Source organism: Arachis hypogaea, chromosome 13, assembly GCF_003086295.3.
Source record: "Arachis hypogaea cultivar Tifrunner chromosome 13, arahy.Tifrunner.gnm2.J5K5, whole genome shotgun sequence".
NCBI classification, from domain to species: domain Eukaryota; kingdom Viridiplantae; phylum Streptophyta; class Magnoliopsida; order Fabales; family Fabaceae; genus Arachis; species Arachis hypogaea.
The window spans coordinates 143,477,403-143,499,708 of NC_092048.1; the positions used below are offsets into that span (position 1 = coordinate 143,477,403).

The 22,306-nt window shown below is 37.9% G+C and overlaps 2 protein-coding genes across 7 annotated transcripts; both read right to left on the reverse strand.

The window, feature by feature from the left end:
* Positions 1–267: 267 nt before the first annotated feature.
* On the reverse strand, positions 268–19,681 carry LOC112783965 (bifunctional dethiobiotin synthetase/7,8-diamino-pelargonic acid aminotransferase, mitochondrial). 6 transcript variants are annotated; one of them, XM_072212937.1, is made up of 11 exons: positions 4,354–6,112; positions 3,525–3,583; positions 3,359–3,443; positions 3,064–3,199; positions 2,858–2,892; positions 2,467–2,547; positions 1,869–1,921; positions 1,570–1,612; positions 874–992; positions 718–794; positions 268–623 (listed from the first exon to the last, which is right to left on the reverse strand). In XM_072212937.1, the coding sequence occupies exons 1-6, from the start codon at positions 4,373–4,375 to the stop codon at positions 2,513–2,515; spliced, it is 372 nt and encodes a 123-aa protein (XP_072069038.1). In that variant the 5' UTR covers positions 4,376–6,112; the 3' UTR covers positions 268–623; positions 718–794; positions 874–992; positions 1,570–1,612; positions 1,869–1,921; positions 2,467–2,512. The 6 variants fall into 6 exon arrangements, with proteins under 6 accessions (XP_072069038.1, XP_072069039.1, XP_072069037.1 ...); XM_072212940.1 differs by lacking the exons at positions 1,570–1,612; positions 4,354–6,112 and adding exons at positions 18,744–18,869; positions 19,381–19,681 and having other exon boundaries at positions 386–623; XM_072212938.1 differs by lacking the exon at positions 1,570–1,612 and having other exon boundaries at positions 2,467–2,541.
* On the reverse strand, positions 13,354–14,313 carry LOC140177790 (uncharacterized). Its single transcript, XM_072210960.1, has one exon. It carries the CDS (start codon positions 14,311–14,313, stop codon positions 13,354–13,356), a length of 960 nt encoding a protein of 319 aa, XP_072067061.1.
* Positions 19,682–22,306: the final 2,625 nt, after the last annotated feature.

The following is a 22,306-nucleotide window of genomic DNA, read 5'->3' on the forward strand; positions in this document are numbered from 1 at the left end:
AGTGGGGGTTTTATATTTAATTTTTGTGGCAGTTTTTGGTCAATATTTTTGGCGGTTCAAAACCCCCACAAAAAGACTTTTCCATTTTAAAAATAACAGGTATTTTGTGGAGGTTTCAAACCTTCACAAACCTGTCTATAATTTTTAAAAATTAATTTACATTATTCTTACACTACTGATAATTTATTATTAAAAAAAATATTTAAACAAGACATTAAAAATGTAAAAGAAAATTAAAAGAAAAGAAATATTTCAAAATAAAATATAGTACACTACCATCATTTTTTAATCACATTAATTACAACTACAAATGAATAGTATATTTATACCAGTAGAATCTAACAGCAACTCAAATAAACCTATTCAAAAAATAAAGTTGTCCAAATGCTTTGTAACATCAAAGAAAGTCTAAATAGCACAATGAGAAAATGAGTTACTAAGCCATTGAATTAATAACATGCTAGTGGTTAACATGTGAAAATATGCAAGAAAAACATCTCTATTCTTGGTGAAAATGAGTCAGAACCAATCTTCATTTCACTAAACATGACTGTTAGATATATTAACAAGGCCAATTGACATACGTACAAAGCTTCACTACAATATTGATGCATCTCCAGCATCTGCCAATCAAGGAAATGAAACTCCTTCAAAATTTTAATACTCACTTACAAGAGAATACAACCCTGAAAAGAATGATAGAGGCACACTGCAAACCTTTTCTAGGAACGATGACAACAGGTGCTACTTTGCAGTGGTGGAAGCAGTACTCTCCAACACTTCCCTGTAGCACACTGAACAGAAAAAAACACACTCTTGTATCAGAAATTTAGAACAGTATTGGATAACTGCAGAGGGAATGGAGAGGCAAACCTCTGAATTAAGCTTCTGCCTCTTGATCCCAGAACTACAGCCACATGTTTGATCCTCTCTACTTCCTTGCAAATTACTTTCCTTGCATCACTTTCCACAATCCGAGCCACTGTCTTCACCTGCATATAACATAACAAGGATTATTAACTAGGTATTATTGGATCGGAATGTCCACGGTAGATTTGAAGTTCATGCCTAGCAAAATCTAGGTGTAACATAGACAAAGTATTAGAACAAAAAATATGAGAAGAATGATCAAATTCATTCATTAAGTGTTTATACATACTCATTAATTTGTTGAATTCTATTTTCTCATCCTCATTTTGGTCTTGATGTCAAGCTTTTGTCAATTTGCAGGAATGACAAACCCTCTATGACTCAAGAATAGCATAGTACCTGCTTCTTATCTAGTTTCCCCAAATTTACCCCTTTTTTCTTGTTAATTCAATTTAATTTACTTTAATTGGACCGAGAATTAATCCCATTGGTTCAATATTGAGAACTTCTTTCTATAAGTTATGTGTGGATTAGCATCTGCTACACACTGTAATTAACTATTTTACTCTGAAGAAAGTAACCCCAAGAAGCAACTATTTTGGCAGAACAACACATTATGGAGTAGAGTTGATATGAGGAAACAGCAGCTACAAGACTCTGAGCACAATGATATAATCTAGAATGTAACACTTCTCATACTTATCTCACAAACTGTGGATGGCTTCAGTTCCAATGATATAATCTAGAAAAAATATAACAATCTTAATCTAATGTAACTAATAATATTAGAAATAAATACATTAAAATTGTCATTAAAAACCAGAGTAGCACAACTGAAAAAATGTCAATGTAATTTACCCTTTATTAATTTTTCTAAGAAGGATTTTACATTCTTTTCAAGTTTCAACTTATGGTCTCTAATTGTGCTTCCAAAATTTATTAGGGAAGAGATGCCTCTATAAATCAAGAATTCAAGATACATCTGTGATGTGCCTTACCTTGAACTGTCTCTTGGTGCCATAACTATTACAACGGCTTCTAGAAGCATAATCTGAAGAGAGAACATACATTTACATAAGCAATGAAAGAAAGTATAAAGGAATCACCTAATAAATAATAACTTAGTTCCGTAGAGTAACAAAGGAGTGCAGAAATTTATGCCAAATTATATGGCAAGTCCATAAAAGATTTCAGGAGCATAGAAGCTTGTATGTTCTATATGAAATATACTCTAAACTTTATGTTCAGTAGATAAAGGTCTATAGATGAATCTATCATGACAGTTATGAGTACAAGAATTTGACATAAAAGTAGAAAACACCATCATTAAAAACAACTTTATGAGTACTAAATAAGGTGCATCCAACTCTTAATAAGCTTTGAAAAGATTTGGCATATAATAGCAAGATATATACCAAGTCTAAGTACACTACTACAAGCAAAATAACCACCAAGGTTTTTTCCAGTATTAGCCAACAATTTTACAATCCCATCCAACAATAAAAGAAAGACATAAAGAACATATTTTAGAATAACCAGCTAGAGAGAGAGAAAAAGAGAGAGAAAAAGAAGAAGAAAGAAAGAACAGAGGATGACCTGTAATATAGCATTAGGTCCTTGAGTCCACCAACTGGCACAGGCATCAAATAGCAGAGCTACAACTTCTGTACTCTGAGCCTTTAAAAAAACCAACAAACTAGAATCATGTAGTAACAAGTTATCACTTATCACCATATAATGACACCTGTAGTAATTGTATCGAATTCATGACTCTAATTCTAAAATAAAAACTAAGTGCAACAAGTTCAAGATAGTTCGGTCTCCTAAGATATTCCACGTAGTATTGCAAAATAAAAATTTATAGATTTAAGAAGCATTATTAAAAATAACTAAATAGATAAATATAGTAATAACAAAAGATAAAAGACAAATGGCAATTAATAAAAAAATTTTGAGGATGAAACCAAATATTCCACTCGAAACAAACCTTTTGGAACAGGGGGTAGCACTAGAACAGGAAGCCTGCATGAAGAAGTGAACAACAGTATATAAGTAGAGATCATACTGAAAAAACAGAAGAAAAATTGAGACAAAAATAAGGAACATAGCTTATCCTTCAAGAGTATGAAGATTTCTCTTTATGTAATGCAACAAGCAGAAAGCAAATATAGCAGCTAGTATGATCAAGCTTACTTGTTCCGCATATAAGACATTATTCGACCCTCGTTTAGAAGGCCGTGATCTCCCAAAACAACAGCAACAACATCATAACCTCGAAGAGTCAAGCTCTTATAAGCAGAAATTGTTCCAGAAATTGCAAATAGCGGACCTAGAAAAATGTGCAAGCCTTTTGCATTAACATATAAATTGAGACATATATTCATTTGAAATTGAAATTGTAACTAAAGTACCAAAATTCTGGAGCACCAAATTCACTTATATAAGTCACATTAAAGTGATCCAGAAGCACCGGGACTCGCAACTCCACCTGCAGTTTCCACCACACACATAGAAGTTATTGAAGACTCTGTGGAGAATTGTTGCTTCTCTCTGTAACCCTTTAGATTCTTTTCCTGAAAATTACAATATTAAGTTTGTTAATTGATCCTGCTAAAATTCTTTCATGTTAAACTATTATTTTAATATTATCTTACCTTTACTTTCTGCATTGTGTTTTTAGCATTAAGCACTTTGATTCCATTACTACTTTCACCTGAGAAAGAAAGGAAATTTCAGTTATAGTACTAAGAACTTTTTAGATATTATCTTCAACTCACTTTTTATTCCTTTCAGATCACTTCTATAATATCTATGGACATGTTTTCATGTTAAAGCTACAAAGAAAGCATAAACAATTATTTGATATGAATTTTACTATTATTTCTCTAATTAAATTTTGATATCAAATTTATAATATTATTTTATAGCAAATTTACTCTTACATCTAAAAATTAGCATCAATTTATTTTTTGAGATTAAATTTACAACATGAATTGATATAATTTTATTAAAATTTTTTAAAAAATCACTTAAATAAATATTTTTTAAAAATTTACCAGAAACAAATTTTTATTGTATTGAGTTGTTTATTTTTTAAAAAAAATCAGAAATTAGTATATTATCCAAATTAGATATATATGTCCATTAGTAACTATAGTTTAGGTTATTTAACATTATAAAAATTCATAGTTGATTTTGTAAACTGGGATTGAGGATTTTGAAACTTGATAGCTTTGTAGTGGGAGAGTGGGATTAAGGGTTTTGAAAATTGTTAGATTAGAGAGAAGGCAGAAATGGGATATACCATTACTAATTACCAACTCATAATTAATAAAAAATTAAAATTAAATTTGATTGTTGTTATAAATCGGTTTATTTTTATATCGGTTCAACTAGATTTATTTAACATATCAAATCAAAATAGAAAAATTATGATGCACCAACTTCAATTTCTGGTCCATCAAAAAAGACACATGTCCATACAATCTAAAATCTCAAAATGCATCCAATGGTCCAGCTTTCAGATTCAGCAGAAGTCATTTTTGAGGACTTCATTGGAGTGGCCGCCATTAAAACAACACCTATTTTCTCTCTACTCTCCTTCTTTCTATTAATCCTTCCTTCTCCTTAATTTGCAACAACAGTGGCAGTAACTTCCTGTACCTTCATCTCTTCTTTTTTATTTTTAATTTTTTTCTATTCCAACGAGTTCTCTTCTTTTATCTTTCTCTTTTTTTTTTCATCTACTTCTCTTTCATTGATATTTCTTTTTCCTTTTCCTTTCTTTTTTATTATTTATAAGTTAAGTATTAAAAAATAAAATTGTATAACAAGATAAAATAATCAAAAAATAATATATTTAAATAAAAATCATTTTAAAAATAATTTTAATTTTATGGATGATTTAAAAAAAATAAATTAAAAATAATTTTGATTTCCTTCTCAAATTTTATAAAAAAAATATTACTTATTCATAATGTTTTGAATTAAATTAAAAATAATTATTTTAATTATTATTTAAAAAATTATATTGATAAGTGAGAGCCACAAATTTTATCCTTTCTCTACTATGATTTCTATTTTTTTAAGTGTCCAACTTATTATTATATTTACCTAAATTTAATTCGGCCACGTTTTTAATGCTGCAATTAGTACTTTCATGTAATTTCGACAACACCACATACAATAAAATTTTGAGTCATGTAACAGCTCAAAAAATAAGAAAGATGGCGATGAATTTGATGATTGGTAAATTAAATAGAATAATAAACCGCATTACTAGATACCACAAATTCACAACTTACATTTATAATGTCTTGTGTAAGATGATTTTCAAAATTTCAAAGCAGTTCATATACATGACAGGCAATCAAGCATGCATGGAGTTCACGTGAATACTACGAAATCAGATAAGCCCCATAAAAAGAGAGAATTTGAATACGGTGCAAAGTGATGGGGCTAAGTGATAGAGACGAGTGTTCTAAAAACGGCTGTCCGCATCATTCGGTAGACTTTGTTTTCTTTCAAACGTTCTCTCTCTATCTACTGTCATATGCATACGTATACTGCATGTTTTTTCATTCATCTATTGATCGCTGCATAGTTTGATAATACATAACAATATTACATAATTAATAATTTATTAATTTTTAATTAATTTTAAAATTTAAAATTTAATTATATTAATTTTTATATATTTATTTTTTAATTTTTAAAGAAAATAACTTTTAATTCGAATTAAATTTGATTTTATTAGTTTCTAAAATTTCTCTTACGGACCAAACCTCTTGAAATTAATAATGAATTTACAATTTAATATTTTAAATTTTGTTATTTTTATTTTTAATAAAATTTATTATTTTTATTTAGACTGTGTTTTAAATAGAAAAAGATTGAAAATTCTGATTCATTCTCTTAATTATTTTTCTAATTTTTAAATAAAAAATTATAATTTTTTATTTTTTGATATTTTTACAACGTAACATATATATTTGATTTTTACTCTTTGAAATATATTAATTTTTAGAGAGACTAATTTTATATTTTAAATATAAAAAAGAAAAAATATGAGATATTAAATATGATCTACTGATGTATTTTTTACATTTATTTAATTTGGCCTTAGTATCTAATAATTAAATGAAAACTGAATTTTATTGGTCATCTAGTCGTATTGGCCGTATTACTACTTAAGAAAAAACTATTTTATATTCATATATCTCCTTCAAACTTGTTCGGTGGGGCGGTTACCGGACAATTCAGGTGGATATTTGAGGGGGTGAGAACGCTTCAATCGTGGTCGTGCTGGGTTCGGATCTGCCGGGTAGCCGAGCTCTTGTTGAGGAAAAAGAGGGGGTGCCACCTGCAAAGACACTCCGACGCTCTAGTCAGCTAGTGTGCAGGTGGGGAATAGGTTAGGTGGAAAGTGTGACGTACCTTGGGGGAGGGTAGGACCCTTCCCTTATATACCATGTCAGGTGCGGGCCCCAGGAGGGCAGAACCCAGCTTTTTCGAAGCTTCCTTGCACAGCTGTGGCGGCCAGCTGTCCCGAACGGATGCGCGGATCGGACAGGTTCGGGTCACCTGACCATTGAGGTCGGGTGCTGTTCGGGTCGGGTAGGCCCAAGTTCTTTCTTGGGTCGGGCCGTAACAGTGCCCCCGACGCGCGAGCAACAGCTGCGTGGGCTGTTGGTGACGCGACGTCCTTGACCTCTTGTGTTGTCGCTAATTCGGACGTCCGTGGGGAGGACGTGCCCCTTTCACGCGTGCCTGTTTGTTGTTGGGGTGATTGGTTACTGCCTCGTTTTTTGCGTCGAGCATTAAATGTTCATAATGGGTTTAAACCCTTTGTGCAAAGACTGATATACCCTTCGACTTTCACGCTCCCTTTGATGGTGGTTTTAAAACTGTTCAGTAGCACTTTTGGGATTTATTTGGCAATCATCTCCTCTGATTCCAATTCTGTCGTCCTCCATCTTCTTCTTCCTTATCAATTCCAGGGCGTTTGTTGCTGCCTTCTTTCCAGATTTTTGTCATCAACACAGGTAATTTCCTTTATCTTTTTGTCATTTTTCGCTTCTGCCATGACTTCTTTTTGTGCATGCTGTATGTTTATCTTGCATGATGGTTGATCTTAGGTCCTAGGGGGGGTTGCCATTCTTAGTGTGACTTTGTTTGGACCTTTTACTTTTTAATCGTGTTTAGCCTTAGTTGGGGAGTAGTGTGGGGGTAGCTTCTGTCTTCGTTCCGAGCACCCGACCTCTTAGACTGACTAGATGGTCCCCCCATGTAGGTATGGCTCGCACCGCCTCCCGGGCTTCCCCTTCTCCCGCGGCGTATGACCCCTACGCCTGGGTTGTTTCTGACGTAAAGGACTCTCCTAACCAAATGGGCGAGGAGGAGCTCACCGAGTTCCGTCAAAATGAGTACTTGTGCGGAGGGACCGACGAGGAGGCCAATTACGACGTCTTCGTCCCGGCTCCTCATGAGCGCTTGTACGAGCTCAATTTCCACGCTCCCCGAGTTGCTGACTGGATTTGGTTCTACAAATCCATGTTTACTCAAGTGGGGGTCCGTATTCCGTTTTTCGCCTTCCAAATGGCACTTCTAAGTCGGATTTTCGTGGCGCCGTCGTAGTTGCATCCGAACAGCTGGGCTTCAATCCACTGTTTCGAGATGGTCTGTGAATATCTCGAGCTGCCGGTGTCTATAGATGTTTTTCTTTTTTTTTTCAATCTTACAAACCCTTCAAAGGAAGGGAAACATAAGAAGGGGTTCATGTCCTTCCGGTCTGCCCAAGGTCGGAAGATTTTTGGTCTGTTTGAGGACTCCTATCACGGATTTAAGGATAAATATTTCAAGGTCCGCCCGGTCAAAGGTCGCCATCCTTTTTGGTTGTCGTTGGAGGGGGCACGCCTCATCCCGACTTATTGGAGCTTTGGGGCAGGATCCACTGCCTTTGTTAAAGTATCCTATAAGGGCATGTCTGCGGTGGACAGGAGGATTGCCGACGTGTTGCTGGCAACCTTTGGGAGGAATCATGTGAATCCTCACCTCCTCATGGGTGACCGGGAGGCCGGTCGGAACTATATTTGTGAGAAATCTTTGCTTGTTTTGTCTCTTAGCTTCTTACTTTTCCTAATAACTCATTGTGACTAACGGACTTCTTTTTCTTTTTACAATGGGAATGTCTGCCGAGATAACGGGTCTCCCTAACTTGTTCCAAACCTTCCTGTGCGCGAGTGACGACGAGGGAGGTAATGAGAAATCTGCTGCTCCCCCGAAGGACAAGGCCGCTTCCGAGCAAGGGGCTGCGGTCGATGAGACCGGTACCTCGGCTCAGGGTGCCTCGATTCAAGGTGACAAGGTGGTTCACGTTTCCCCCTTCCGCGAGGTGGTCGGCACTGGGGGTTCGACGTCTAATCCTGATGCCGATGACGAGGTGGAGGAGGTCCCTAGCCTCAAAAGGAAGAGGAAGATGTCCTCCAGTCCTGAGGGGGTTCTTACTGTCATGGAGAAGAATTTTGACGCCGGGAACTTTATATATTCCCAGCTGATTCCTGGTACTGAAGAGCATTTTCATGAGTCATCCATTGCCGGGCAAGCGAGGTGGATGTATCGTACCCTCTTACGCGGCACAGTGATAGCTCGGAAAGCCGAGTTCGAGTTGTCGGGGATGGAATCTCTTCGCAGGAGGTTGGAGTTTGCTGGGAAGGCCAATAATGAGCTTAAACATAAAGTTGAAACTCTCCGGGAGCAGTTGACCCAATCTAATGAGAAGCTTGACGCTGCCGAGAAGAAAGCATCTGCTGCCAAGAAGAAGGCCTCTACTGCTGAAAAGAAGTTGGAAGAGTCGGATGCCACGGTTTCCCGTCTTGTTGAGCGTGAGATGACTTTAGAGGGCCAGGTTGGTGCGGCCCAAGGGCGGGCGGCCACGTTAGAGAAGGAGAAGCAAGCTGTCGAAGCTGAGCTCGCAGCGTTGAAAACAAAGTATAAAGACGTCGTCAAGCAGGGGAAGGGCGCGATCCTGGCAACCGAGGAGGCCCTTAAAGCTCAAGTCAAAATTGTTGCTCCTGATTTCGACACGTCGGCAATTGGGGTCTTCAAGGTGATCAAGGACGGGAAGATTGTTGATGTTCCCAAAAAGTGATTCCTCTCGTTTTGTATGAAACTTTTGATTGGCCGTTTGTTTTGGCTTTTGTGAACAGTTTGTTTTATTAGGTTTCTCGCCCGTTTTGTCAATTAATACTTTTATTCGTCTGGCAGTGTTGTCGTTCATATTCACCGTTATTGGTTCGTAGTTGCCGTTTATGGAGCCAATTCGTGGCTTTGTAGTGTAGCCGTTTGTTATTGTGGTGATTTATGGGCTACCGGGGTGATCAGTCCCGGGGCCACTCATTGTTGTCGATTTGTGAGGAACTCGCTTGCGTAGTGGGTTGTCCAGAAAAAGTGAATAAAACAAAAGAAACAAAATTTGCACAAGTATATTTTATTCGGTAATTGCGTAAAATGCCCTAACGAAAAGTACAATTTAGACGTGTTAAATACTTAGTTCGGGTGGTCGGTATGTCGCCTCCTGTGCTAGGAGTAAAACCTTCTCAGGTTGCTTGCATTCCACGTTCTTGGGATTTCCTTGCCATCGAGCCTTTCCAGCTTGAAAGCGCATTTACCCATCACTTCTTTGATTCTATAGGGGCCTTCCCAGTTTGCTGCCAATTTGCCTTCTCCTGGGGTCGGCAAGCCGATGTCATTGCGCCTTAGGACGAGATCATTTGGTTCAAACTCTCTTTTGAGCACTTTGGCGTTGTAGCATAGTGCCACTCTTTGTTTTAGCGCTGTTTCCGTCAGATGGGCCATTTCTCTGGCTTCGTCTATCAGGTCCTTCTCCACGGCTTCCCCTACTCCTTTCAGAAGTAGCCGCGGGCTCGGTTCCCTGACCTCTACGGGTATTACTGCGTCTAACCCGTATGTTAGTCGGTAGGGGGTCTCCTTGGTGGAGGACTGCTCGGTTGTTCGGTAAGACCAGAGGACCGAGGCGAGCTCGTCTGCCCAAGCGCCTTTCTTATTATCTAGTCGCTTCTTTAGTCCTAACAGGATTATCTTGTTCGCGGATTCCACCTGTCCGTTCGTTTGGGGGTGCTCTACCGAGGAGAACTTCTGCCTTATACCCAGGCCGGTGAGGAACTCCGTGAACTTCCTGTCGGTAAACTGTGTGCCGTTGTCTGAGATAACGATCTCCGGGATCCCGAATCGCGTTATCACCTGCCTCCACATGAATTTTCTGCAATTGGACGAGGATATGCTGGCCAGCGGCTCGGCCTCTATCCATTTGGTGTAGTAGTCAATGGCGACTATAAGGTACTTGACTTGTCCGGGGCCAACTGGAAAATGTCCCAGGAGATCGATTCCCCATTGTGCGAATGGTCGGGAGGTCGTTAGCAGGCATAGCTCGGAGGCCGGTGCCCTGTGGAAATTGGCATTTTCTTGACACTTGGTGCATTTCCTGACGAATTCTTTATAACCTGCCATCATTGATGGCCAATAGTACCCGGCCCGGACTAACTTTCTTGCTAAGGCTTTGCCCCCTATGTGATGTCCACAGCAGCCTTCATGGACTTCCCTGAGAACGTAGTCCGTCTGATCGGGATGTAAGCATTTCAGTAGGGGCTGGTTGAGCTCTTTCTTGAATAGCTGTCCTTGAATGACCGCGTATTTGGCTGCTTCCCTTCTCAGTTTTGCGGCATCCTTTTCGTCGTCGGGGAGTTTGCCATTTTCTAAGAAGCTGGTGATGGGGTCCAGCCATGAAGAACCCAGCCTTGATAGGTGCAGGGTGACCGCCGGCTCCCTCGTCATACCTTGAATGAGAGACCGGTTGCCCTCTCCCGGTTTAGTGCTGGCCAATTTTGATAGGAGATCTGCCCGTGTGTTCCTTTCTCTGGGCACGTGGTGGACCGTGACCTCCTCAAACTTTTGGCTCAAATCCTTGACTTTTTCCAAGTACTTTTGTAATAATGAGTCTCTGGCTTGATAGCTCCCGTTTACCTGGGAGGTGACGACCTGCGAATCGCTGCATACTTCCAGCCTTGTTGCTCCGACTTCCGCTGCTAGGGTTAAGCCCCCTATGAGGGCTTCGTATTCTGCCTGGTTGTTCGAAACGGGGAATTCGAACCTGATCGACTGCTCGTATACGACTCCAACCGGGCTTTCCAGGATGATCCCGGTGCCCCCAGAGGTCTGGTGGGAGGCTCCGTCTACGTGGAGCTTCCACCGTGCGCTCGCTTCTTCGGTTGGGTCTCCCGTTACTTCCACTAGAAAATCTGCCATTGCTTGCGCCTTGATTGCTTGTCGGGGCTCGTACCGTATGTCATATTGGGAAAGCTCGATGGACCAAGTCATCATCCTTCCCGCCAGGTCGGGTTTTTGGAGCACTTGTCGGATCCCTTGGTCCGTTCTTACGACTATCCGGTGACTTTGGAAGTATTGTTTTAACCTCCGTGAAGAGGTCAAGAGCGCTAGAGCTTGTTTTTCCAGTTTGTTGTACCTTAATTCTGCCCCTTGTAAGGCTCTGCTCATGAAATAGACCAGTTGTTGAGCCCTCCCTTCTTCTCTTACTAGGACCCCGGCCAGGGCTTCTCCTGTTATGGCGAGGTACAGGTACAGCGGCTCCCCGACCCTCGGTTTACCGAGAACCGGGGGTGCCGCCAGGATTTCCTTGAAATGCCTAAAAGCTTCCTCACAGGCGGGCGTCCATTCGAATGCTATCCCTTTCTTTATAAGGTTAAAGAAAGGCAGGGCCTTTGCTGCTGAGGCTCCGAGAAAACGGGATAGCGATGTCAGTCGTCCTGCCAATCTTTGGACGTCCTTGACACAACCCGGGCTCTTCATCTGGAGGATCGCTTGGCATTTCTCCGGGTTAGCTTCTACCCCTCTTTGGGTTATCATGAATCCTAGGAACTTTCCAGCTTTCATAGCGAAGGCGCATTTGAGGGGATTGAGTCTCATGCCATGTTGTCGGAGGGAGGCGAATACCTTTGCCAGGTCATTCAAGAGGTCATCAGGTCGCGTTGTCTTTGCGAGGATGTTGTCCACGTAGACCTCTACAGTCTTGCCTATGAGGTCGTGGAATATCTTGTTCATCAGCCTCTGGTATGTTGCTCCTGCGTTTTTCAGCCTGAACGACATCACCTTATAACAGAAAGTTCCTTTTGGCGTTATAAACGCTTTCTTATCCTCGTCGGGACGGTGTATCGGAATCTGGTTGTAGCCGGAGTAGGTGTCCATGAAGCTCAAATAGCGGTAGCCTGCCGCAGCGTCGACGAGTGCATCTATGTTGGGAAGGGGGAAGCAATCTTTTGGGCATGCCTTGTTAAGGTCGGAGTAGTCTACGCACATTCTCCATTTGCCGCTATGCTTCTTTACTGGAACTACATTCGAGAGCCACGTCGAGTAGTCTAGTTCTCGTATGAAACCTGCTTCTAGGAGGCTGGCCGTCTGCCTGGCCACCTCCTCTGCCCTCTCCCGCGACATCTTTCGTCTCCGCAGGGCTACCGGGCGCGCATCCGACTTCACGGCCAAGTGATGTGACATAATTTCAGGGTCAATGCCCGGCATGTCGGCCGGTGTCCAGGCGAATAGGTCCCCATTGGCCCTGATCATTTCTACCAGGGGCTCCTTCAATTCATGTGGGAGGTTCGTGTTGACAAACGTGAACGTTTCCTCTGTGTCGCCAACCCTGAACCTTTCCAGGTCCCCTTCTGGTTCCGGCCTGGGCTTGTCGTCTACCCTGGCGTCTAGGTCTGCTAGGAACACCCCCGACGCTTCCTTAGATTTCTTCCTTAAGGACAGGCTGGCATTGTCGCAAGCGACCGCCGTTTCCAGATCTCCCCTCATGGACCCTACAGACCCATCGTCGGTAATAAACTTCATGACTAGAAGCTTCGTATTGATTATCGCTTCAACATCATTGATCGTCTTTCTCCCTAAGATGATGTTGTAGGCTGTGGAATCTCGGAGAACCACGAATTCGGCCATTGCCGATCTCCGGCCCTGTGCCTGTCCCACAGAGATCGGCAGGGATATTACTCCGTCTGGCTTGATGAAGTGGTCGCCTAATCCGATGACCCCGTGTTGGTGCGATGATAGGTCGGCGTCCCTTAATCCTAGAGCGTCAAACACATTGCGAAACATGATGTTCGAGTCTGCCCCCGTGTCGACAAGGATCCTTTTGACGAGGCCGGTTCCCACCCTAGCCGTGATGACCATAGGTGGGTTCTCGGGTGCCTCGTCGAACCATTGGGCTTCGGGGCCAAAGGAGACGCAAGGGGGCCTCTTAGAACTTCGCATTGGGGCGGAGGAGATCGCCAGGACTTTGGCGTCTTTCTTGTGAGCTGACCTAGACCTCGGCACGGAGTTTTTGGTGGTTACTACATTTATCACCGTGAGACCGTGGTCTTTGTCTTCTGGCTCTTGTCGCCGCTTTGCCGCTCAGGTCTTGGCCTCTTCGCTGTCTTGATCGCGTTGCCGTCTCCTCGGCTCCCGTATGAGATGGGAGAATTCAGAGAGTTTGCCATCTCTTATTGCTTGCTCTAGTGCATCCCTCAGGTCAAAGCAGTCTTGTGTTTGGTGTCCGTAGCCTTTGCGGTAGTCACAGTAGAGGCTCTTGTCCCCCCCTGTTCGGTCCTTGAATGGTCGGGGCTTCGACAAGATCCCTCTTTCGGCTATTTGCTGGTAAACTTCCACAATGGGAAGAGTGAGTAGAGTGTAGTTGGTGAACTTCCCGATCCGGGGAAATGATCTGTGTACCTTGGTCGGCCCTGTCTCCTTGGCTTGTTCTTTGTGCCTCTCCCCGTTACCCTGTTGCCTAGGTTGATTGTAGCCGGAGTGCCGTTTATTGGCGACCACGACCTGGCTGACTTCTTCATCATTTATGTATTCCTTAGCCACCGTTTGGATCTCGTGCATCGTCCAAACCGGTTTCGTGGTAAGGTGTTTTCGAAAGTCCTCGTTCAGGAGGCCGTTCGTCAGGCAAAGGCTGGCCACCGAGTCGGTTAGGCCGTTGATTTCCAAGCATTCATCGTTAAAGCGATCCAGGTACTTTCTGGTCAGCTCCCCGGGTCTCTGGGTTATCCCAAGCAGGTTGATCGGGTGTTTTGCCTTTGCTTGCGTTGTGAACTGAGCCAAGAAGGCACGGCTGATGTCCGAAAATCCGTAGATGGATCCCTGCGGGAGGCCGTTAAACCACCGGATCGCTGGCCCGGCTAGGGTGACTGGGAAGGCCCGGCACCTCACCTCGTCCCCTACTCCCTCCAGATTCATTCTAGCCTCGAAAGCCGTGAGGTGTTCCAGAGGGTCTTGAGTTCCATCGTACCTCATGTTCGTCGGTTTGTCGAAGTGCTTCGGCAACCGGACCTCAAGGATGGACCGATGGAACGGGGTGGCGCCCATTATCACGGGTTGCCGCGTCCTCACAGGCCTTCCTTCCCCGCCTTCTCGATCCCGTCCCGTGTGGTACGTTTCCTTACCTCAGGAGTAGATGATTGTGTCGTTTCGTCTCCTCGGGATGGGAGAGTCTTCTCGGGTGCTTTCCGCTTCCGTTCTGGAAGCGGAGGCGTGCCGGGGGTGGCTTCGGCGGGAATCTCTCTCCCGGCTCTCTGGGGACGGGGAGTAAGTAGGATCGATGGTCCGCCGATAGTGCTCCTGATCAGCTAGTTGTCGTTCCAGATTCTGGACTCTGTGGCGTAGCTCCTGCATTATTCGGGCGCCGTCACCGCCAGTTCCTCCGAAAGGTCGCGTCTCTCGCATCCTTGTTCGCGGTTCAATGTGTTGCCGGGGGAACCTTCGCCGTCCTCCCGGTGATGCGACAGAGGCTGCCGCCTCTGCCCCGGCTGCTCGGCCTTGGTCTCCAAGGCCCGGCACAACTTCCATAACGATTCCCACAGACGGCGCTAATGTTCGGTGGGGTTACCAGACAATTCGGGTGGATATTTGAGGGGGTGAGAATGCTTCAATCGTGGTCATGCTGGGTTCGGATCTGCCGGGTAGCCGAGCTCTTGTTGAGGAAAAAGCATAGTTGTCAGAACCGAACCGGTGATCGAACCGGTCAGGTTACTGGGTCACTAGGTCACTGGTTCAACCGGTGGATCACTGGTTGAACCGATAGAACCGGTCGTACGTAAATAAAAAATATAAAATAGAAAAAAATGAATAAAGTGGCAATTAGGTCCATCCTTAAAATTTTTTACTTCAAATTAATTAGCCCTTGAAAAAAAATAAAATATCAATTTAGTCCTTCAAGATAGCAAAGGATGAACACATTACGTCACTCCATTAATTTTTCATGTGAAATTTAGTGGTGATGTTTAGATGTCCTTACTAATTAGTTTTAAGTCGAAATCTTCGAAGACCTACTAACTCAATGCTCTAAAAAATTTAAAATAAATATCTTTACTAACATTTTAATATGTAAATGTAAATATTAAAATATTTGATACTTATTTTAATAATTCTATAAATTTTAAAGAATTAAAAAAATGAGTATAAAACAAAAATTAAATTAAATAAATATAAAATAATTTAGTTGTGTATGTATATAATATATAGAATAATTAGCACATAAATTCCCAAATGAACACGCTAACTTGGTAGTATTCCTTATCCTTATCTAGCAAGGAGACACAGATTCGAAACCCACTGCATGCATTTTTAAATATTTGAGCACCATAGGACCGGTCGGTTCACGGATTGCATCGAACCGGTCGGTTTTGACCGGTTTCGTCCGGTTTGTGACGAACCACCCGAGTTTAAGCGGTTTGCTTCCTTCTTCGGTCTAAAGCTAAAATCGAACCGGCTGGACAACCAGTTCACCGGTTTTTCGATCGAACCGGCCGGTCCGGTCCGGTTCTTACAACTATGGGAAAAAGAGGAGGTGCCACCTGCAAAGACACTCCGACGCTCTAGTCAGCTAGTGTGCAGGTGGGGAATAGGTTAGGTGGAAAGTGTGACGTACCTTGGGGGAGGGTAGGACCCTTCCCTTATATACCATGTCAGGTGTGGGCCGCCCCAAGAGGGCAGAACCCAGCTTCTTCGAAGCTTCCTTGCACAGCTGTGGCGGCCAGCTGTCCCGAACGAATGCGCGGATCGAACAGGTTCGGGTCACCTGACCGTTGAGGTCGGGTGGTGTTCGGGTCGGGTAGGCCCAAGTTCTTTCTTGGATCGGGCCGTAACAAAACTTTTATGTTTTATTTAATAATAAACGAGATATTAATATTTTTTCAATATGGCGTATGAGGCTTATTATTCTTTGAAACCGTTGAAAAATTATACTTTGAAATTTAACAATTAAAGTGGAAGACTTTAAAATTTTATAAAACTTTTTACTTCAAACTTTTATGTTTTATTTAATAATAAACGAGATATTAATATTTTTTCAATATGACATATGAGGCTTATTATTCTTTGAAACTGTTGAAAAATTATACTTTGAAATTTAACAATTAAAGTGGAAGAGTTTAAAATTTTATAAAACTTTTTACTTTAAGATGATCTTTTCAATATGGCATATGAGACTTTATTAATATATAGCATTATTACATCTCCACTTGATCAACATAATGTTTTAGTGGAGCGCACACAGAAAATCTCACTTGGACTACTTGTGTTGTTTCAGTTAATATCTTAAAATCATTTAGCAATAATTTACTTTTTAACATCGGAATTTTCAAATGTTTACACTTATTTAATGTATAAAATAAATCTCTTGTTCTTTTTTTATTTTCTTTCGAGTTAAAAAATTTCCGTGTATATATATCTTTGGTAGACGTCTATCATTACCATTGATGATGATATTAGATTTTTTTTTTTTAAATACTCATAAAGAAAAGTTTAGGGGCCAGTAATATTATTGAATTTTGGCCAGCATATAACCAACAAAGAAAGGTGAGTCATTTGATAAAATTTTAAACCAATCTTACACCATTAAATTATTATTGATAACTATTTGATGGCTATCAATCACAAAAATTACTGTCCCCTAATATTGCTCTACTCATAAATAGTTAAATGTGTCAAATATTATAAATGGAATGATATTAAAATTAAAATTAAAATGAATGGCTCTAATTCAATTTTAAAATCTAAATAATACGAAAGATGTTTTGTACCCTTTAAACCATTTAGAAATTATATCTCTGTGGAATGTAATAAATAGAATGTGCACCTAGAATCATAATAAATTTTAAAAGCTACTTTACCAAATACAATTGATGTTACTTATATTTATTAAAAGTTATTTTTGATTTGATTTACCAAACATAAATGTTATAACTTTTAAAAAATCTCTTTTAAAAATTAATTATACTTAAATAAGAAAATAAATAAAAGTTTAAGTATTTTATAATATGATAAAATTAAATTAAATAAATATACAAATTATAAATTAAATAAATGTAAATTAAATTATTTGAAACGTTTGTTAAATATATATAATTTTTAACGTAGCAATATACAATAATCCACTTGGCTTAGCAGTGGTGGTGAGTAGATGAGAGTTAAAAACTCAATGCCTCTAAAAGCAGTAGTAACTTTAGATATATGAGACTTAATTAATAAAGTATGAGTTAAAATTACAACTAAGTTGTGAAGAAAATTACCCATTTTATAAGTATATGAATAATAGCAGTATGATAGAAACCAACTTGTCAACACACTTCTGTGTTTGTTCATGAAGCTATGGCTTCTTCTGTCTGAGTATTTAATTTATTTATTTTTTAAATAAATATTGAGAATTTAAATTTTATTTTATACGTATGATAATTTATCATTGACCAACATCAAATTTTTAATAAAATTTAAATTTGTTGTAAATTAATTATTGAAATGTCAAACTAAAAGATAATACAAAAAAATAAAAAATTAGTTTATTTTAGAATTGATATTGCTAATATATAAAAGATTTATAATATAAAATTTTCACAAATATTGGTTAAGATTTACTAATATGAAAAGCTTTTTCTTAAAAGAATAGTTAATTAATTTAAATTTTATTAATATATATTTGTTTTATTTAATTTTTTAAATAAAAATTTTCTAACAAATGTTGCATTGTACTAAATATACATCTTTTTAAATTAAATACTTAAACAAAGTTTTAATTTTATAGTATATTTATTAAAACTTTTTAAATGTCTATTTTAAATAATAGTGACGAGTGAGTTTAAAAAACATAACGTCAGTAAGATCCAGCCATAAATGATGTTTTTAGCAATTTCATTAAAAAAAGCTCACTAGTAAAAAATTATAGAGATAATCAAAATGGTTTTTTCAATAATTTTAAAAAGTTTCTCAATTTAAAATAAAAATTTAAAATATATAATTTTTCAGTCGATCACAAATTAATAATTAATACCGTTAACACAGAAATCTTACTCGAATGTTAACAAATAGAGATAACATTCAAAATAATTCATTTAACTTTTTAAATTAATTAAGATAGTATTTTTATTATCTCTGAAAATAAAGTTTATAAATTATAAATAAGCAACCATTTATATAACTAAATCCAACGTTTTATTAATAACTTTTCTAGAATAAAAAGACTGTATATTCAACCCGAAGAGTTTTTGTTATAAGAGAAGAACTATACAAATTACAAAATAAAATTATCCACGAAATAAAATAAATATCTAAAAGAACAATAATTTAGTTCTTTCTTTCTTGATGGTTTAAAGTTTGGAGTTGAAAAAATTTTTATATAGACCTCTCACCTGAAATAACATTTGAGAATGCAAGGAGAGAAGATCCTGATTGAATTGTAATATCAAACGTCTTGATTTGTTAATACTATTTTTTTTGAATGCACATGTAGGAAAAAAACGTACCTTTTTGAAGTTTGTTCAAATTTTATCTTTCCGTTGAGCATAAATATTTTTAGTAGGTGCATTATCATCAGAATTAACAGGTATGCATACTCTATATGGATCACATTAATATCTTCTCAACTTCTCCTGATAACAGTGATAAAAAACATTAACGATAACAACAATAATAAAAAATTTAACATCAAGTACTCTAAGAATTACGACAACAATTATATTTTAACATCTAGTACTCCAATTAAAACCATACTAATAACAATAATAATTTAACTCTAATAATTAAATTTAAGTATAACTATAAAACTAATATTTCACTAAAAATTTATGTTAGATGGCAGTGGTAAAATTATTCTTGTCATGTGAATATATATTATTTTTGAGTGTCAAGACAGAGAAGAAGAGAAATGGATTTAATTTAAAATTTAACATCGCCTAACCATTTTGATTATTGAATTAAAGTGATAATTATTCTTTTGGTTCTTAAGATTTGGGACTAAATTAAAAAAACAGAGAAGATAAAGATGAGAGAGAGAGAAAAACCCACAATAAAAAACGCTTCTATAAATAATAAACAATAAAACAGAATAGATGAAATAATGATCGAAGATTAAGTAGACGAAGGAAAAAAATAGCACATTACCAACAACTACATTTTAACTGGAATTCATCGTGTCCTCTTTCTCTCTCGATTCTCCTCCCAGCAACTTTTCCAGTGAGGAAAGGCAAAGACAAAGAGCTCGACTGTTAGGAAAACAACACTATTTTCTCTCTACTCTCTTCTCTGTCAATCTATCTTTCTACCTAACCTTTCCTTCCTCTTTTTCTCTTTCAACTTTTCCTTCCTCTCCCAAGGAGTTCTCTTCCCTGTCTCTCCCTTTTTTATTTGATCTGCTTCTCTCTCTATGTATCTTCTCGCGCTTTTAAAAGAGTATACTTTTTCCTCCAAGTATGCCTTTAATAGACAATAAAAATGTTCTGCAAGTTAAATAATTATAATTTTTCAAATAAAAATTAAAATATTACTTTATTTTTAATGTAATTTAAAAATTAAGAATAAATATTCTTTTCATAATTGTCAGAATCGAACTGGTAATCGATCAGGTTACTCAACTCCGTTACTGGATCACTAAGTTATTGATTTAACCGGTGGGTTACTGGTTGAATCGATTGACTCGGTACTATATAAATAAAAAATAAAAATAATCAAAAATTTAAAATATATTTTTTTACTAATATTTTAAGAATATCAAACTATTTTAAAATAATATAGACCATAATATGGACCAGAAATAATAAGTAATTTGAAATACACTCTTATACATCTATTAATTAGTAATTTGAATTAAATACAGAATATCACTTTATGTATGATTATTTGTAAACTTAAAATCAAAAGTTAATTTGTTCTTGAGATGACATTTAGAATATTATTTGATATGAATTTTACTATTATTTCTCTAATTAAATTTTGATATCAAATTTATAATATTATTTTATAGCAAATTTACTCTTACATCTAAAAATCAGCATCAATTTATTTTTTATGAGATTAAATTTACAACATGAATTGATATAATTTTATTAAAAATTTTTAAAAAATCACTTAAATAAATATTTTTAAAAAATTTACCTAGAAACAAATTTTTATTGTATTGAGTTGTTTATTTTAAAAAAAAAATCAGAAATTAGTATATTATCCAAATTAGATATATATGTCCATTAGTAACTATAGTTTAGGTTATTTAACATTATAAAAATTCATAGTTGATTTTGTAAACTGGGATTAAGGATTTTGAAACTTGATAGCTCTGTAGTGGGAGAGTGGGATTAAGGATTTTGAAAATTGTTAGATTAGAGAGAAGGCAGAAATGGGATATACCATTACTAATTACCAACTCATAATTAATAAAAAATTAAAATTAAATTTGATTGTTGTTATAAATCGGTTTATTTTTATATTGGTTCAACCAGATTTATTTAACATATCAAATCAAAATAGAAAAATTATGATGCACCAACTTCAATTTCTGGTCCATCAAAAAAGACACATGTCCATACAATCTAAAATCTCAAAATGCATCCAATGGTCCAGCTTTCAGATTCACCATAAGTCATTTTTGATGACTTCATTGGAGTGGCCGCGATTAAAACAACACCCATTTTCTCTCTACTCTCCTTCTTTCTATTAATCCTTCCTTCTCCTTAATTTGCAACAACAGTAGCAGTAACTTCCTGTACCTTCGTCTCTTCTTTTTTATTTTTAATTTTTTTTCTATTCCAACGAGTTCTTTTTTTTATCTTTCTCTTTTTCTTTTCGTCTACTTCTCTTTCATTGATATTTCTTTTTCCTTTTCCTTTCTTTTTTATTATTTATAAGTTAAGTGTTAAAAAATAAAATTGTATAACAAGATAAAATAGTCAAAAAATAATATATTTAAAACAAAATCATTTTAAAAATAATTTTAATTTTGTGGATAATTTAAAAAAATAAATTAAAAATAATTTTGATTTCCTTCTCAAATTTTATAAAAAAAAATATTACTTATTCATAATGTTTTGAATTAAATTAAAAATTATTATTTTAATTATTATTTAAAAAATTATATTGATAAGTGAGAGCTACAAATTTTATCCTTTCTCTACTATGATTTCTGTTACGGTGGGTAACCGGAGATTAATAGAATGGATGGTGTAGGCTGGCCTAATCGTCCGCGAAGGGTGAACTCCGAGTTGGTTTACACGCTGGAGCCTCCTTCCGACTTGTATACGTGGGTGAATGGGGGTGGTACCTGCAAAGACACTCCGATGCCTAAGTCAGCAAGGGTGTTAGCAGGTCTAGAGAGTATTGGGCTTAGAGATACCTGAGAGGGGTGTCAGTGTATTTATAGTGGTGAGCCAATAACCACCGTTGGAGTAGTGCCGTATCTTTAGGGTGTTAACCGCCCCATTATCTTGGGGAGGTTAAGATATGGCTTTATGAAGCGGTTAGAGAGATTTTAGGGGTAGTTACTCATTTGAATTGAGTGTTTATCTGCCAGCTAATCTCATGTCCGACTTCTTTAGAGCAAGTCGTGGTTGATACCGACTTCTTACGTGAAAGTCGGTACTTAGCTAGGCTTAATCCTTCAGATTAGGCCTTTTATTTGGACCTGGGCCTTTGACATTGGGCCAGGGTATGAACAGTGCCCCTACTTGAGCCCAAAGTCTCTTTAGAGCTTGGGTTCAAGTATTTAACTCGGGTTCGTAGTTGACTTATTTGGAGGAAACATGGGTCTTATAAACCGACGTGATTTTCGCGACCTTTTGTTTCTGACAGTTACGTCAATTCAAGCGTCGTGTCCGTTGGGGAAGCACTCAGGGATTGAGGGCTTTGGTAACGGTGCAATCTCATTAATGACTGCTCCGCTTTTACCGTTATTCCCCCTTAGCATGTTTATAAATACTTTCCCTCTCTTTCATTTTTCCGTTTCTGCAATCTTTCAAACTTCTTCTTTCCTTGCTCGTGCTGCATTCTTGTGCTCGAAGATTTCTGCTTTTTCCAACCTTCACTTTTCGGATAAAGGTTA